Consider the following 17,772-nt stretch of genomic DNA (forward strand, 5'->3'; position numbering starts at 1 on the left):
CCTTCTACTGGCTGTGTTTATTGTGATCTCTGACTGCTGCATTGTTATGAGTGATCTAGCATGTTTCCATACTAGTAGACAATCAGGTATGTTTTTGTAGTCTGAGGCAAACTGTTGTAGACCTAGACACCTTCTAAATATAGGAACAAAAATGTGGAAGACAGGCATGGTGGAAGAAGCTATCTTAATTCTAACCTGACTGCTGTTTGACCTCGCAGCAGCTTTCCTGTTTGGCTGACTTCTCCATGACTGCCTGACTTCAGAAATTGTCTAGTTTTGTTGAGAACTGAAATATTTTATTCTCTCTCATCCCTGCTGGTGATATCGGTTTAGCTTGCAGTCTGACAGTCTCCCCAGGCACCTGTAGCGCAACAGCTCTCCTCTGCTAGTAATGCAGTTGTGACCTTTCAATTGCTCTCTGAAAACTTCTACTGCTAAGAATAAGCTGTGGTGAAGAATGTTATTGTGTATAATTTAGAGATTTCTACAGCATGGATGGATTTTTTTCCGAAATTCATGGTGAATTCAGTGGGACATCCTACTGTGCAGAAGACTGTCATGTATCATCTTTTGTATTCTGAAACTCTAACTGTAAGCATGTTCAGATTTCTATTAAAGAATGTTGAAGTTGTTTCAAGTAATCACAGCTTAACTCTTTGTATTCCTGTTCTCAGGGTGTCCCAAGTGTACCTTGCTGTTGATGATCGCCTTGCTTCTCTGAAAACTGACACTTTCAGCAAAACAAGGGAAGAGAAAATGGAAGATCTGTTTGCACAAAAGGAGGTGATGGACTACCTCTGCATCTACAGAGCATAGTCTCCAAAGGGTGTGGAGAAGCCAGTTGGGTTGAGCGTTACGCCGTGTGACAGAACGCTGACAGTTTTTGTTTTGGCAGATGGAAGAGGGGGAATTTCGAAACTGGACTGAGAAGATTCAGGCAAGGCTCCTTTCATCATCAGTGGACACACCTCAACAGCTACAATCTATTTTTGAGTCTCTGATTGCTAAAAAGCAAGGACTCTGTGAAATGCTACAAGCCTGGAATAGTAGGTAAGAGAACAGATGCTGAAATGGTAACATCAGTACTCTGCTGATACTGTGAGGGAAGAAGTTCTATGCTTTTTCTCCCTCTAGTGCAATTGCTATACATATACATATATGTAGTGCTGAATACCCTTTAATGGCTGGCTGACTGGAACAGAAAATTGTTAAAGGCTATGTGATGTTGTAGAGCACAACTTTCATCTGAGGAGGGAAAGTGTCATTTGAACAAAGGTGGAAGATGGAAGCATGTAAAAGCAATTGAATGAAATGGTCTCAGGTGGGCACATGCCAAATGAAATGCTTAAGATGACTTATTTTTCTGTTATTTTGCACTTTGCGCTTTGCTCTCATACTGTAGAGCATCTGGGATGTGGTGTTTGCAGCATCTCTTGTTGCTGTAGTGCTGATCAAGGCATGAGGAAAAGATTTTGTCTTTGGCCATAAAATACAGCTTCAGCACGTATTAGCAGTCATCTTAGTTTGTGTTAAAGGCTTGTGAAGGCATGCTGGGCTGTATTCTAATATGGAGAAACATAATTTTTGCCTTTTAGAGCTAATATGTGTAACCTATGTTTTGAGTTTATTTTTTAATTTTTTTTTAAAAGATTGCAGGATCTTTTCCAGCAAGAGAAAGGGAGAAAACGCCCCTCAGTACCACCTAGCCCTGGAAGACTGAGGCAAGGTGAAGAAAGCAAGGTACAAGCAACAGGCTGGACATTACTTAAACATTTGTTCTGCGGGAGCACAATTGTCTAAAGTTCAACTTCAGTTCACTTTAATAATTAGTTAACTTGTCTTACTGCATTGTGTAATTTTCATATGTAAACATTTGAATGGCGTGTTATCTTACTTAGCTTCTTCTATAGATGTAAACCATAAAGACATAAACCAAGATCTATATTCTACAGAAGAAGAGGATATGATATTATTGTGTTTTTCTTTGATGCTTCTGGACAGTTCAAATGAATGCTGACAACAGAGCTGTGCTGATTGTTGAGGTTGTGTCTAGATAGGAGGGAAGTCATCTTGTTAGGGACTGGACTTCATGAAAACAAATTGAGAGAAAATGGCACAGGAACTATTATCTATTAATGTTATTCCTTATGAAAGAGAAAAGGTAAAGTATCAGGAGAGGCAGAGCAAAGAATGCAGGGAGAATGATGGTAAATTTGTAAGTTTGTCTCTAATGTGGTGATATCTGTGGGAAGGGGCTGGGAGGATGTGTACATGATCTCGGACTGTTGCCCCTCTGGCTATGTGTAAGGATACAGTTGCCAGCATGCTGAACAACTGCCTTTGTGGAGCCTATACTCTGAGGAAATGTCCAGACTGCAAGGCAGCACAATACAAGTGTTGCACAGGGAGGCTGACCTCCCAAATAGCTAGCTAGCAAAATGCACAAAGAAACCTGGTGGCACTGGTTTACTCAGCTGCATACATCTGTGTCCTTTCCACTTAAAACTCTAAAACATGCTTAGCCTTCAGCTAGCTGTAAGTAAGCTTATGTAGAGGAAGAGTGTTGTCTTTAAAGCAGCATGTAGAGGTGATAGCAGGCATGAGCAATCTTGTGAAACAACTAGATTGCTGTTGTTTTGTCTCTTTCATATACTGTCAGAGGCAGTGATGTGCTGAATCTGAGAACGGTGTGTAGGAATGCTCTGCTGTGGTACATCAGGTTTTGCAAGTGTTCACAAAGAGGAAGGGATATAGCTTTAAAGAGCCTGGTGTCAACATTGATCACCTGATGTTCTTCCTAGATCAGCAGCATGGATGCTTCCCCACGCAATGTTTCTCCAGCACTGCAAAATGGAGAAAAAGGTACATTATCTATTTTTCTTAAGATATGAAAAGATGTTTCTTGTAACCCTTTCTCTGGCAATGTGGGAGCCTTTGTTTTTCTGAAGTATTAGAATTGACATTGTACAAGATGGAATTAAGCCAACTATAAGCTTACTGTTATAAAATACAAACAGACTTGAATGTGGGATTGAATAATCCTAATCTGACTATCAAGGGTTTTTCTTTGAAACTGAGTATTGTTCATAAGTTCTCAGAAGCTTTCTAAATAACTGAAGATCTGCATGGAATGTGGGATGTGCATCTTTTCCTTGAGGTCGTTGTGTATGCTGAGACCCCTTCCTTACCTGTGAGGCATACTGAGTCTGGGAACTGAAGACACTGGGTGCTTAAGTATATGCATCTTCTGGAGGTTATGTGTACACTGATCAGCTGCTGGTTCTTTTGCTCTGGGCATTCCCACGTGCTTTCTAAGTAAAAACTTCTTGAAAGTAGACGCTGGTGATGGCTTGGCCTGAAGGCAAGCAATTTTGCTTCTGATAGCCATATAAAATGCTTTCCTTTGTCCTTGAACTTTTAGAGGATCGTTTCCTGACTACTTTATCAAGTCAGAGCTCCACAGGCTCCACTCATCTTCAGTTGCCCACTCCTCCAGAGGTTGTATCTGAACAACTGACTGGTGCCAACACGCTTTCTGAACAGGATACAACCAGTAGCTCAGAAGGTACAGTTCAGTTTTGGTCTTGTATTCATTATCTTCCTTCTCTGTGGCAAGTGTATGAGATCTAGTTAGGAAATGGCAAATATGGTAACTTTGTGGTCTACCACCTTGCTCCCAAATGTATAGCGTAAAGTTTGTGGGGCAATTTGTGAACTTATCTCTGTTTCAGATGTGTTTGATGGACACTCACTGGGATCTACTGACAGCCAAGTGAAAGAGAAGTCTACTATGAAAGCAATTTTGGCGAACTTATTGCCTGGGAACAATTATAACCCCATTCCATTTCCCTTGTAAGTACTGCTTAATACATATAATGTACAAACAAGTAGCCTGGTAAATCTGTGGGCAGAGCTATGCATGCTTTTTTTGCTTTGTATATAATTTAAGTTATTACAGGGTTTGCATCCAAATAAGCTGATGATCTTCCTCAAGACAAGAAACTTTCTTTCCTTTCCTAAGTGTTTGTAGGCTGGCCCCTTTTCTTATTAATGACCCAATCCTTCTTCTATTATACCCTTGTAGAATTATGGGCTCTGCCCACTAGGTCACGTCCCACTGCCCAACACGAAGCTCAAACCTATGACCCTGACCCTTGTATCAGATTCTCTTTTTCCTAGTAGGCAAGCCACTCCAGAAGTCTTTTAAGAGGGGAAGGAGAGGTACTTTCTAACTTGCTTCAGGGAGGGAACAGAAATGTTCTTCTGTAATAAAGACTTACTAAAGCTACATGCTTGCTTCTTCTTTTTGCTTCCAGACCTCTCCCAAGGGTTGGACTCAAATGGGCGTTGTCTGGGTGTAGGTCAGGTTCAGTGGCTGCTGCATGTGCCCTCAAGTCCCTCTCACGTGAAAATGAGCAGGCTGGAAAGTTTTTTCAGCTACTCTGTCTGTATGTGTTGAAGTGTTTCTTGTTTGACATGAACCTAATGTTTGGCAGCCTAAGTTTAAAATCTGACTTCTACCCTGAGGTAGTAGTGGAGGCCACGGGCTAGTGAGGTAAAACTTAAATGACAGAATCTTATAGGTAAGTTAAAGAAAATCCGATGGAAACTCAGGAGGCTTTGGGGAGGTTTCTGTGCTAAATTTCTTGTTCTTAATTTTTTATTTTTTTTGACTTAATTTTTTATTTTTTGCCTCCTAACTTCACTTTGCAGACTATTCTGCAGGACAGTTAAAGCAAACTGGCAGGTTTTAGTGCCATTAGAAACAGTGGCTGCTAAACAGAAATAGACTTTAACTTAGAGCTGGCCCTCTGGTACTAGAAACTTGCTTGATGTGATGATTGCTCTAACATGTTACCAGTTAGATTTAACCACGAAGCTAGCTATGAGTGCGCCTGTTGGGAGAGGCTGATCTGGAATGCTTTGGCTCCATACTAAGACTTGCAGCTTGTGCCTAGAGTGCAGTGAAGAGATTGGGTTTTGACCAAAGATTAACTTTTCATAAACTTCTGTGCTCTGCTAATAGTCTCTGTATTCCATTTTCATTCAGTGACCCAGATAAGCACTACCTAATGTATGAGCATGAACGCGTACCTATTGCAGTCTGTGAGAAAGAACCAAGCTCCATCATAGCTTTTGCTCTCAGGTACTGGTGTTCATCTGACGTTATATTCTGGCAGCTTTTCTGTGCAGGGAATACTTAAATCCTAATGGGAGGAAACAAGCATGACAATTTCATCACACAGCTGCTTTGAGAGTTTCTGACAGAGCTGAAGTTGTCTACTTATACTACTGAGATACGGAATGTAGGTTTTCCAGCTTTCAGTTGGATTTTGGGCTTTTTCTAGCTACACAAAAATGATTTAATTATGGTGTTCTGTTGAAGCTAATGGTGATAGAGGAAGAAACGTGAATAAAGCTAGCTCAGTTCTCTAGCCTGAAGACAGTGCAATTGAACTAAGGAACACTGACTGACTATTTGTAACACAATCTCTCCCTTGCCTGCCTTCAGTTATACCAGCTCCTGCTACTGCTCATCTCTGCAAACCAGCTACTTCAGTAAACCTTGGAGCTTTCTTGGCACCAGGCAGTAGATTTTGAGTAGCTCATTCTTAAATTGCAGAAGAAACAAGGGGGGAATTTTTCCCACAGTATGATCTGAAGCAGCAGCTGTCATAAAGGAAATAATCCTAACTGTAAGGAAAAGTAATAGAAGCATTTCCTACTCTAGGTTTGTTTGCTGTCTCTGAACTGAATCTTTAAATTGGTGTAGCAGGGTTTCCCAGAGAAAAACTTTTACTTATTTATTTTCATTTCTTTATCTTTTTCTCCTTCAGTTGCAAGGAATATAGAAATGCCCTTGATGAGTTGTCCAAAGCATCTCCAAAAAACGGTACTGAAGAAGGACTACAGCCAAACAGGTTAGATGCAGGAATTACATTATATGGAAGAAACTATAGTAGCAAAGTAGTTGTTGTAAAGCAGCCACAGGGAGAACCCAGAGAATATGCCACTGTTAGGATCTCTGCATTCTGATGGAATCTGGCTCTGCTGGCTCCCTCACCTGTGCCTTGACCATACGTGTGGTAGGAAGCACTGGCCTTGTTTAACTTGCCTGTGATGATGGAAGCAACTGTTGCTATGGAACTCTGAGAGGTTTTGTCAGAGAGGAGAAAATGAATGACTCTCAAGAGTTCTGCATCATCACACTTAGCAGCATGTGCCATTAGGCATGGAGGAGAAATAACTAGAATCATAGTATCACCAAGATTGAAAAAGATCTCCAAGATCATCCAGTCCAACTGTCCACCTATTGTCAGAATTTTCCACTGGACGATGTCTCTCAGTACAACATCTGAATGTTTCTTGAATACCTCCAGGGTTGGTGACTCCACCACCTCCCTGGGCAGCCTGTTCCAACACCTGACTCTCTTTTGGAAAATTATTTCCTAACGTCCAACCTAAATCTCCCCTGCACAAATTGAGGCTGTTCCCTCACATCCTACTGCTAGTTGCATGGGAGAAGAGGCTGACCCCCACCTTGTCGCAACTCTCTTCCCTTTACTACAGGAGTAAAGCAATAGTGTCTCAGATAGCTGTTTGTTGCCCTTACTATGACATTTTCCCTTTCAGTATGTCAGATGGCAAACCGAAGAGTGGTAGTCCTGTGCGCCTGCCTGAGGCTAACATGGGTCCTTCAAATCGTGCTGCTGAAATGGAACAACGTAAGACATTTTCAAAGTCATGTATATGATATTAATTTCGGACTTCAGTCTATTCAGTCTGTCTGAACTCTTTTGAAAGTTGTTATAACAAAGAAAATGCAGTCTGAATACCATCATCTTGTTCTAGCTGAGCTTGCTGAGTTTTGTCATGTTTAAATTGTGACTTGTCTTGTAGTCAACTTGATGTAGGACATATTGTATTTTTTGTAAGTCTCTGTTCATAATAGCTTTCTCTGATTCTTAAGAGATAATGTTACCATCCTATGCTTTAGTGTGTTATTACTACATAATGGAACAATTTATTCTTGGGCCTAACACATTCAGTGGGGCATGATGCCTTTTGTGTTCTGACCTGTTCAGCTCTGCCTTGTCTAAAATGACACCAAATATTTTCAGATGCAGAGGGAGGTCCTCACACTTTGTGTGGCTTTAGGATGCCAGTGGGGTAGGCTTCTGTGTTGTAGTCCTCCTCCACCATTTTCTTGAAGTATAACTATATGGCTTGTGCTACAACTCCTGTTTCGAATTGTGTTTGTTGCATTTGAAATGTTGGCGCTTCACCCAAGCAAGTAGAAACAGTGACTGGAGCATGTATTTATTGTCCTTGTGAAGTGTGCTCTCTTGAATGACTCCATCATTCCACATTGTCACTCAGGACATTAAATCTGCTGATAGAATGGACATTGGTTGCCTGAAGAATTGCAGGTTTGCTGGGTGATGTCACCCCACCAGTTAGAACAATGAATGGAGAATGCTTGTCTGACTAAAGCCTTTATTAAACTGCTTCTGGTAATGCCAATACCATCTTCTTTATTCTTTTTGCTGTAGCAAAGAAACCATCTAGTGTTTTGTCTTTCTTCCGTGGCACGGGAGGAAAGAGCCCAGACCTGTCTTCCCAGAAGAAGGAGACCTTACGTGGTGCTGACAGTGCCTACTACCAGGTTGGACAGATGGGTAAAGAGGGAGCAGAGAACCAAGGAGCAGAGCCACAAGGTACAAGACTGCTGCTGTTGAATCCATCTTCTGTTTTGAAGTGCTAATTCTTCCAAATCTCATTCATACTTAAAAGGCCCAGAATACATTCCAGCTCATATTTGGTTAGTGGTTTTAGCATTTTCCAACCCCAGCATGCATTGAAAACAGATGACTGAAGCACAAAATGTAGATTTGTCCTTAGGATTTTGCTTTGCTTTTTAAGAGAAATAGAAAAATAGGGGCTTTTAAACCCCTGTACTTAAAAGGACATTGAGTAGTCTGAATATAAATTGATTTCAGTTTATCAGCCCATGCTCTCTTCCCTGCTTTCTATTTAACTTACTGTTTATGCTCACACTAAGCAAAGAGAGAAAACAAAGAGAAAACTTGTACTTGTGTCCTAGGAATATTAGTGCCCTTCTAGCATACATATAAGTACAGCTATGCCTCTAGTTCTGCAGTTGCCAATATATTCTTGAAGAAAAGAAAGTAATTTTCTCATAATACAGGTTTACAAGCATTATCTTGCATAGCTCTTTAGATGATGGTGATGATAGCGAAGAAGTCCTTTATGCTTTCAGATGAGGTGGATGGAGGAGATGGACAGAAGAAGCAGCTGGTGAATCCCCATGTGGAACTCCGTGAGTTTTACATAATAACTTGAAGTCTTAGCTGACAAAATCGTTTTTCCTTGTGCATGTAATGAAAGTCTTCAGATGGATTGCTCTATCTATAGCACTTCACATGTTTTTATATTTTCTTATATAGCTGTATGAAACAGGAGAGACAAAAAATTAATCACAAGGCAATACCATTTTTGCTTGCTCTAATCCATGTCCAATGCAAAAAATACTGCGTGATCTGCCTTCCTCCTCCATTTGGATTGTTGTCTCTTTGGCATGTACTGTGAACTACCTAAAGGAGGTTGATTTTTATTTTTTTTTTCCTGCAAGCCTCTAATTTAAATTGTATTGATATAAGTGCCCAAGGTACAATAGGTATTGGAGCAGGATGTTAAAGAAAGTAATATTTTTTTTTTGAGACATCATTAAAATCTGCTTAAGTGTCATCTCAGGTAGTTAGTGAGATTGCATACTGTTATTGAGGAAGAAGTTTTCTTGCAGAGTTCTCAGATGCGAATGCCAAGTTCTACTGCAGGATTTATTATGCTGGTGAGTTTCACAAGATGCGTGAAGTGATACTGGGGAGCAGTGAAGAGGACTTCATCCGCTCCCTCTCTCACTCAATGCCCTGGCAGGCAAGAGGTGGCAAATCTGGGGCTGCATTCTATGTGACTGAAGGTAAAAACTGCTACTTCATCTTTTAGAATTAGAGGGTATTGTTTAGAGCTGGTGATGATTAGTATTCTGTGTAATCTCTGATTACAGAGGGTTGCTGACTGTTAAGTGGTAAGTCAGAATCTAAAGTTAAGTGGGTTGTTCGGAGTATTCAAAATCAGATTTTTTCTTGCTTTTTTCAACTTAAAAAAAAAATTAATGGGCAGGAGGGAAAAATGGAGTTCTGTTTTCAGTAGTGGCAGCTAAGTCCTGTTAAGCAGAAAGGTGATATTCTGCTATGTGGATTTCAGTAAACAAATTCAGTATACTTCAAGGAAAAATCTGATTATTGAAGATACTGTTTCTTATAATCTCACATGGCATATAATAAGATTTCCTTGTTTTCAACAGTGTTTGATTTTAGTCTCTTGCTTAGAGCAAGTCTTGGATGGAAGAGTCTGTAGGCTGCTTTTATTGTATTCATAAGGAGCCCATAAAACTGAGTTAAATCAAAAGGCAGTCTCTTCTTTCTGGCTTACCAGCAGATTCAAATTTAGAATATAGCCAGAAAAGAATTTATTTATAATAGAGTTTAAGAGAATGGCAGTCTTTCAAACTATTTCAATTGTATGGCTGTTCTAAAGACCTTGCAAAAAACGTCACTCACAGTACGTCATCTGTCTGATATTAAAACAGATGATAGATTCATCTTGAAGCAGATGCCTCGCCTGGAAGTCCAGTCATTCCTCGACTTTGCTCCGCACTACTTCACTTACATCACTAATGCAGTTCAGCAGAAGGTATTTAAAAAAGTGCTTTTATGTTAGGCAGTGTTCTTATGTATATTTTATGGACCTGTAGGTGTTCTCATTAACCATTTTCATTTAAGCAAAAAGAATATCTGTTGGGGGGTATGAGTTTTATTAAGAATATATTCAAGATGAAACACAGGAATTTCACAGGAGATTCTAAGCTGCAATGCACGGTGGTACTTCTGAGATTTGATTGCTTGCCTGCGTACAGAGATCTTACCCAGAGTCTTTTCTTAATCAGAAGCCCACAGCACTGGCCAAAATCCTTGGAGTGTATCGAATTGGGTACAAGAACTCTCAAAACAACACTGAAAAGAAACTGGATCTGCTTGTCATGGAAAACCTTTTCTATGGAAGGAAAATGGCTCAGGTAAGAGCAATACGTTTTGACCATGTGTGACAGCTTCTGTTCCACTATAGTGCATGCTCTTTCTGGGCTGAGAGCAATAGCAGGCTTAATGATTATTATCTTTTGCATATGCTCTAAGTTGGCAGTTAGTGCCTCTATTTATGTGATCCTCAATAACTTGATGACTAGATTGACTCATTCAGATAGCTGCAGTACATACTATAGTTGTTTAGTCTTATTTGTCCATGAATATCTGATGTCTGTGAGAGCCTTACCAATTTAAATAACAAAATGCTACAGTTTTTTGTAAAGCATTTATGAAATTAACTAGTATTACCTCCTGATGTATTTAAAAGGGGAGCCTTAAGTATGGTGACAGTGAAGGAAATTACATAATAATGCTTTAAACTCACGTTTCTGTCTCTGAACCGTTTCATGTCTGTGATGAGGTCTTGAATTCAGCCTTGCTTTTTAGATAAGGGAAAATGGCTTTTATGAGACAGTAGAGACCTTAAAGTGACAGGGACAGTCTTCTTCAAATACTAAGTTGGTGCTGAAAAGAAAACTGAAACAAATGTTACCTTCCCTCTAGTGTCTGACATCAAATAGGTAGGTAACTACAGAAATAAAGATTATGGACTTTTTCACTGGAGTTAATCAAGTCTTGACTTGATGGGCCTACTCTAACTGGGCTTGCTTCAAGTAGAGCACTGGGCTAGATACCTCTAGAGGTCTTTTCCAGTCAAAGAAAGTATTCTGTGGTCTGTCTCTTGTCTTGTCAACCCATGTTAAATGGTTCATCGAGCAAGGACCTACCTCCTTCTTCAGTGCCTTTTGCTGTTGTCAGCATTTGAGTCTATAAGCTGGCTAGGAAACTGAGTTTGCCCATACAATTTAAAAATAGAGGTACACGTTCTCCCTTAGGTTAGACTAAATATTGATGAAATTATTTGCCTAAAATTTGAGATTTAAAGTTGCAGAGCTTTTGTATAGATTTACATGCTGCTCTCCACTTAGGTAGGGAACTGTTATTTTTTGTTGTATTAAATTTTGTTTGCTACCTTCCCTGTAGTGAGAAGGGAAGAGCTACCCTGCTGTGATCCCTGTTCAAACAATGCAGTCAAGCATTTTGAAGTCTTTAATCTTAGGAAAAAAGTGGAAAATGCAGTGCTGTTCTGCATTTACAGGTTTTTGACTTAAAGGGCTCCCTCCGGAATAGAAATGTTAAAACAGACACAGGGAAAGAGAGCTGTGATGTAGTTCTGTTGGATGAGAACCTTCTGAAGATGGTCCGTGACAACCCTTTGTACATCCGTTCCCACTGCAAGGCTGTGCTGAGAGCTTCTATACACAGTGATTCCCAGTTCCTCTCCAGCCACCTCATCATAGACTATTCCCTGCTGGTGGGTCGTGACGATACAAACAATGAGCTGGTTGTTGGGATCATTGGTAAGTTGAATGTTGCTTTTTCTTGCTTTCATGAAACTCCTTTCTTCTGATTTCAGAAGAACTCTTAGAGCTGTATCACCACCACCCAGAGATGTGTGTTAGAAAGCTTGTCTCCCAGCTGCTGGAATACTGCCCTCATCTGTCATGAGTGTTTACAGTGGAGGCAGGGAGTTTTTTTTTCCTCCAGCTCTTGTACCATTTGTGCTATCATTTGCATTAGTAGGAATATATCTGGGGAAACATTAGGAAGAATATATACATGGGACCTTACAGGTAGTGAGAAAACAATCAAGTTGATCTTTAACCTGCACTTTGGCTTCAGTTGAAATAGAATTACTTGTGTGTCTTTGTATGTGTTTAATCTTTAAAGTTAAGTTCAATAATATTTACGTATCTGTTTAAATAGTAACTTCAGTGGAATAGATCTAAGTAGGAACAAACAGTGAGGAGAGAAGTAGGGGTGGAAGAGGGAGATCAAATATTCTGAAATCACTTGCGATCATGTAGCCTGACCTGGATAATGAGTGTCAAGCAGGTAATTCCCTTGCTACATCCTCTGACTTGTGACTGGAAAGTAGAGTGCCATCATTAGACAAGTAAACTAGTTGTGTGCAAAAATCTTGGAAATGATTAACTTCATCTTCAGTTTTGCGGACCTGAGTGTATGTATGCTTATAATCATTAAGCACATTTTTCCTAAAACTGGTTTGGAAACAGTTCTGATCTCTTTCTTGTCACAGATACAAGAGTCACTTGTATTTCCAATCCTCCATTTCATGAGGTGTAAACTGTTTTAGATTTGCAGGTGGCTGCACTGATGAGGAATGCTATTAGCCTCAATGGCTAGGTGTTCAAGTTTTGATGCTACTAGCAGCTGTAGAAAAGTAATGGAAGCTGTTACAGCAAAGTGAGGCTTCTGATATGTTTCTAGGATGAAGGTCAGCTAGTGACTTCACTTTTTGGTAGAGGTAGGACTTTTAAGCTATCATATTCACCCCAGCCAAATAGAATGAATAATCTGAAAAGTGAAGCTGCTGTTAGGGTGAACATCTGAGTCCTTCTGGCTATGGAAGCCTACTGTTAGAGGAGAAATGATGCATTTTAGAACAACTCTGCTTGGGTTGTAGCAGATATGGCATGTCTGCGTATGGATTTCTTTTTTTCTTGCAACAGACTATATTCGCACTTTTACTTGGGACAAAAAACTTGAAATGGTGGTGAAGTCAACTGGCATCTTGGGGGGACAAGGTAAGGTTATAATTAAAAGCTTTTTTTTTGTTCTGTCTACTTTTTATTTAGCTGGAAGCTTCTAATGGTCTAGTAAGGCTGCAACTCCGTGCAAAATTGCACTTTAAATTATGTGGAGCAGAGGAAGGAATAAAAGCTTTCAGAAAAAAATCATGTATTTGTCTACTTTCATGAGAGACTTTTGATGTACTCTAATGCCTGAAAATGAGGTGTAGTCATCTACTTACCAGGCTGTTCTATTTTGTTTTGTGGTTATCCAGTGCTCACAAAAACAGGTAGAGAGAAATACTAGCAAAAAAGCCCTTTCTGCATGGTTTCAGAAGAGATTGTCTGAGTCCAGAAAATCAAATATACTCTAGGATTTTAGTTTGGATGAGTCCTTACCAAGTGATTGACTGCTGCTACCCAGATTTTGAGGAGCTGATGAGTTTCCTATGCGGAAATGAGAGAAATATATTTCATGCACAATTTCCAAGTATTGGTCACATGTTAATAGGAAAGTTGTTCAAAAAGGGGGAGGAAGACATTCACGATCTCACTGCTTGGATGTCTGGAGAAGATAAGAGCAGATAAGAACAGAACAGTGACATTCTTCCTGTGCTGGAAAAACCTGTAAAGACATGTAAACTGGAGAAAAGGAAAAACAATCAGGGCTAGTGTAAAAAGCCTAGAGAGCCCCTACAGCTCCACATCTCTCAGTTCAGCATCAGCTAATCCAGATCTTGATCTCATTTGTCTCCCAAATGTTTAAGAAATTAAAAAAAAATATCTAACCATACTTGTTGATTCCATGTACAGCATGCATTCATCCCTGTGCCATGTGGTGCTGTAGCTGTAACTTCATGTGAAAGCTGTTTGTACTGCAGTGTATGTTTTTAGCCCATTTCTAACTGCCTTTGACTTCTGCACATTAGGTAAGATGCCAACTGTGGTCTCTCCGGAACTGTACCGGACCAGGTTTTGTGAAGCTATGGACAAGTATTTCCTGATGGTGCCAGACCATTGGACAGGGCTCGGCCTGAATTGCTAAACTGAAGCCCGTATTGGCAAAGCACAGAGGACAATGATGTTACAGGTCACTCTTTTTCTGTGGTCTGCCCAGCAGTAAGCAAGAGGATTCCATATCTGCACTGACCACGTGCGTCATGTTGCAAGGTGTGAAATTTGCTTGTTGCACTTTAATCCTTTCTTGAAGGATGATGAGTGGGCCAGTCTCATCAAGGATTTAAGCTGTAAGGTACTGCTGAAGAGCACTGATAAGAGACTTTCCCTCTGTCTGTAGGGAAGGTGGTGATATCTCCACGTATGAGCATTGAAACCAACACTATCTCTTTCATGGTGGTACAGAAGTACATGATCTCTATAAGTCTTGCACTCCTTAATTGGTGTTGAGTATGAGTAGCTCATGTCTCTGTAGTGGATGTGTGGTATTGCAAATGTGAAATAAGCACTCCTGCCCCATGTGGATGGGTGAAGGAAGAATCAAGTTCATTCTGAAGTTACGCCATGGTTGCAGTGATCTGTAGTTGACCTGTTTAGGACCCAAGAATAACTTATGTGCATGCTTCTTTTTTTTTTTTTTTAAAGGCAGCTCCACAGCTCTGATGCCATAACTCTCTAAATCACTACAATTTGTAAGTTACAGAACTGCAGTACACATCTGTCTCTTGTAATTTGATTTTTAGCAGAATCCCATACAAATGGGTTGTCAGTGATCAGCATATTGCAAACCTCAATATGTATGCCTTCAATCCTAAACAAGAATTTGATTTAAATGTTGCCCAACTCTTTGGAAACAGGTAACTAAAACTGTACCTTTTATGTAAGAAAGCTCAGTTGTAGTTACAAAACTGTTCCCTTAGCAGAAAGCACCAAATTGCTTGATGAAATGCATGCTACCTTACATTGACAACTTTCTCCTTAATGAAACCGTTGTTCCTGGCAGATCACTTCAAATCCATTTCAGTTTCCAAAGCCTTTCAAACAGTGAAACAATGCATTTACCTCATCGTGGAATTTTGCCAGGACAATGCTTTTCTTGTATTTGTGATATATTGATGAGAATAAGCATCCTGATCTCATTTAACTGCGCCATTCCTATGTAAAACCTCTCTTTAGCAGTATTAGACCTTTTTTTTGCACCACTGAGATGATGAATGTAGTCTTCTGTAAAATGAAAAACCTGAATATAATAGGTATTTTGTATGTATGGTGGTTCAGATATGCAGAGACCTGAGAATCTCTGCATTATGACAATAAGCACTTCTTTCCGTTTTTATTATTTTTTACCTGTTTTTGTAGGTGGCAAGCTTACTTTTTAGCTTCAGAATAATATAGGCCAGTAAATAAGAATTTATTTTTTTATGTGAGTTTGAGAGGCAAGAGTAGTGTCTTTGGACTTCCACTCTCTGGTGGGAGGACTGACTTCAAACATGGGACAGCGTAGCTCTTTATGAATTACTCATTCTGACCAATTAGTTGCCTGCTAATGCCATCTTTACTGTAACTGCGAGTCAAAACATGCATTTTATTCACTCTTCTTCCCACTTTCAGTATTTTCTTTTGCAGCGGATGGTTGTGGTTCTGTTCAGGAGTAACATCTGGGCAGCACTGAAAAGAAAATGACTGAGATCTGAGCTGTAGGATTTGAAAGCAACCAGTGCAGTTCAGATCTGAGCTGCTAGGAGGCAACAGTCAGTTATATTGGAAGTTTTTCCCCTTCCCTGAGCTGTATTGCAAAGCATTTCTGAACGATGAGCAAAGGTGCTGACCTTGAAGCAGCAGAAATGAAAGTATTCTCACTTCTCGTCCCATGGAATCAGTTTCTGGGGACGTAGTGTGGAAAGCTGCAGTGGTGTGTGCTGTGGAAAGATGACACAGTAGTGCTTGATTTCTCTGGCACAGAATCTCTCTAGTTTAGTACAGTGCTTCGAGTGAACATTACCTCTGGAACACATCTTGTCTCCTACGTTGATATGCACTCCTGAGCTGGTTAGTTTTTTGTTGTAGGCCCTTGTGTGTAATGAAGAACCAACCTATCCATCAGCTCAATGCTAATCATTTCTGTGGCTTTGAATGTTTGTCTATTGATGTGGAAGAAAGAGTGTGATACGTAGCCTGAATCTTTTCTGGTCTCCATTACAGTTTACATGTGTTCTTTTTTCTTCCCCTTCGAAAGTTTACAGAGAAAAATTTGTCTTGTCTGAAATCTAAGGTGACCCAACCTTAGTCAGTATGTGCAGTGGCTGGTGGACCATGAGTTTGGGCAGTGTCATGACATCTGCACTAAGCTGATGTAGAACTGGGATGTGCTAGCTCTGTTTTGTCACCAGTAACCCTTACTCAAGTGCTATGTAGCTGTTCTGTACTGTGTGTCTTCCAGAGTCTCAAGCAGCTGGCTGTAAAAACAACCTGGTCATCTAATTGTGGCTACTATTCTCCGGTACATGATCGAATGAGGCCATTGGCAGTGTAGAGAATGAGAGAACCTTCCATTCTGGCCAGCTGTTTTGTAGCCTGTGAATGCAGAGCCTGGATGTGTGAATTTAAGCCTTTTGGAGCTAAAGTCATAGCAGTTGGGGAGGCTGGTAAGAATGATCTTGATCTGGAATCAGTGTCTAGACTTTGGATCTAGTCATAGGTAAAATAGTAGTGTTAACTGGAACTGGGACATCTTTGGGTGCTACTTAACCTGAGGTGGTAAGCATTTCTAATTAAAATCCCAGAAGCTGGACAGATCTCCCAAGAAGTTCTCTTCAGAATAAGAATTGTCCTTGCATTTCACTTGCTACGAAGCTGGATTTCTAAGAAAAGCAGTAGTTTTTGCAGAAGATGTCTTTGAGAGACCTCTTTGTTAGACCTGTGAACTTGCAGCATATGCAAGGATGTCCTAAAGGAATAGTCTGGGTGTTAAATGAGCCCTTTGATTAGAGTATTTCATTTCTTGTTAACACAGGTTTAGTATGTGTGTGTAAACAAAATCCAATTGTAAATGCAAAGACTGCATCCTTTCTGAGTTAGGCTGGCTCTTGTGTTTTGATCTGTGACAGACATCTAAATCTTGTGGTGACTTGTCTACATGATCCTCATAAGCAGCAAAATGTCTTGTGGTGACCTAGAGCTGCATTCTGTCCCCAGACACACACACAAGGGACTCTTTCTGTGTTAAGGAGCTCCACTAGGCTCAGGTGGAGTTACCTGTAGAATAAGTGGTCTGTCCTCTGTGAGAATGACCAAAACCAAATTAATCACTCACTGGTAGGAGTCTGGACTACTCAAAGCACTTAATGTATCATAATGTATGTATTCCTAATTTACGTTGCTTAAACTGTATTTTATAAAATTGATGTACTAAACTATTTGAGAGTAACTACCTTGATTACTTGGAGAATCGAAATGTAATGTATATAGATAAAAATACAAATAAAGTGACTAAAATATATGTGGGTCCAGTCCCTATGATGTAGTGGTTATCTTCCTTACAGCATCCCTCTTTCCTGGTCACACCACAAGGCCCATGCTTGCTCAGCATCAATTGCTCTGCTGAAGGTTTCTAGCTTTGTGTGCAGCATAAGCATGCCTGAAGTCTCTGCCTTGTAGTTTGACTATTCTGATGAAGCAGGATCTGCGTGCAGATCTCCAGGTCAGCGTTTATAAAATGTGCGAATAACCTGTTGTACATTTCTCCCACCTTTCCTCCTTGCAGCTGCTTTTCAACAGCGCTGTGTGAGATAGAGCATTTTATCCAGCAGGTGGCGGTGTTTCAGTGGCCCAATTCTTCCAAGAGGCAGATCTTCCTTCAGAAAAGATCTCCAGGTATTTATGCAGTTTTCTCAGAAGTGGATAAGGTTAAATTTTCGTGGATTATTATTTTAAAAGTGAAATGACTTGCCTTAATTGCTTCATATTGCTGGTACATAGTAACTTTCTTTCTTAAA

At 40.1% G+C, this 17,772-nt stretch overlaps 1 protein-coding gene across 5 annotated transcripts in view; it reads left to right on the forward strand.

Annotated features, from left to right (window-relative positions):
• The window catches only part of PIKFYVE (phosphoinositide kinase, FYVE-type zinc finger containing), a 63,153-nt gene extending 45,877 nt beyond the window's left edge, over positions 1-17,276 (forward strand). For 3 of the 5 annotated variants that reach the window (XM_019617074.2, XM_010713523.3, XM_019617075.2), the window contains 18 exons: positions 675-783; positions 896-1,050; positions 1,650-1,740; positions 2,802-2,862; positions 3,422-3,565; positions 3,732-3,852; positions 4,317-4,361; positions 5,051-5,146; positions 5,838-5,921; positions 6,634-6,725; positions 7,554-7,718; positions 8,282-8,341; positions 8,825-9,001; positions 9,674-9,777; positions 10,031-10,159; positions 11,326-11,587; positions 12,761-12,835; positions 13,750-17,276. In XM_019617074.2, the coding sequence (XP_019472619.1) occupies positions 675-783; positions 896-1,050; positions 1,650-1,740; positions 2,802-2,862; positions 3,422-3,565; positions 3,732-3,852; positions 4,317-4,361; positions 5,051-5,146; positions 5,838-5,921; positions 6,634-6,725; positions 7,554-7,718; positions 8,282-8,341; positions 8,825-9,001; positions 9,674-9,777; positions 10,031-10,159; positions 11,326-11,587; positions 12,761-12,835; positions 13,750-13,865 (2,086 nt within the window). In that variant the 3' untranslated portion in view covers positions 13,866-17,276. The remainder of the gene's footprint in view (positions 1-674; positions 784-895; positions 1,051-1,649; positions 1,741-2,801; positions 2,863-3,421; positions 3,566-3,731; positions 3,853-4,316; positions 4,362-5,050; positions 5,147-5,837; positions 5,922-6,633; positions 6,726-7,553; positions 7,719-8,281; positions 8,342-8,824; positions 9,002-9,673; positions 9,778-10,030; positions 10,160-11,325; positions 11,588-12,760; positions 12,836-13,749) is intronic. The other 2 variants (XM_010713524.3, XM_010713525.3) reach the window with 1 other exon arrangement.
• Positions 17,277-17,772: the final 496 nt, after the last annotated feature.

Source organism: Meleagris gallopavo, chromosome 7, assembly GCF_000146605.3.
Source record: "Meleagris gallopavo isolate NT-WF06-2002-E0010 breed Aviagen turkey brand Nicholas breeding stock chromosome 7, Turkey_5.1, whole genome shotgun sequence".
NCBI classification, from domain to species: Eukaryota; Metazoa; Chordata; class Aves; order Galliformes; family Phasianidae; genus Meleagris; species Meleagris gallopavo.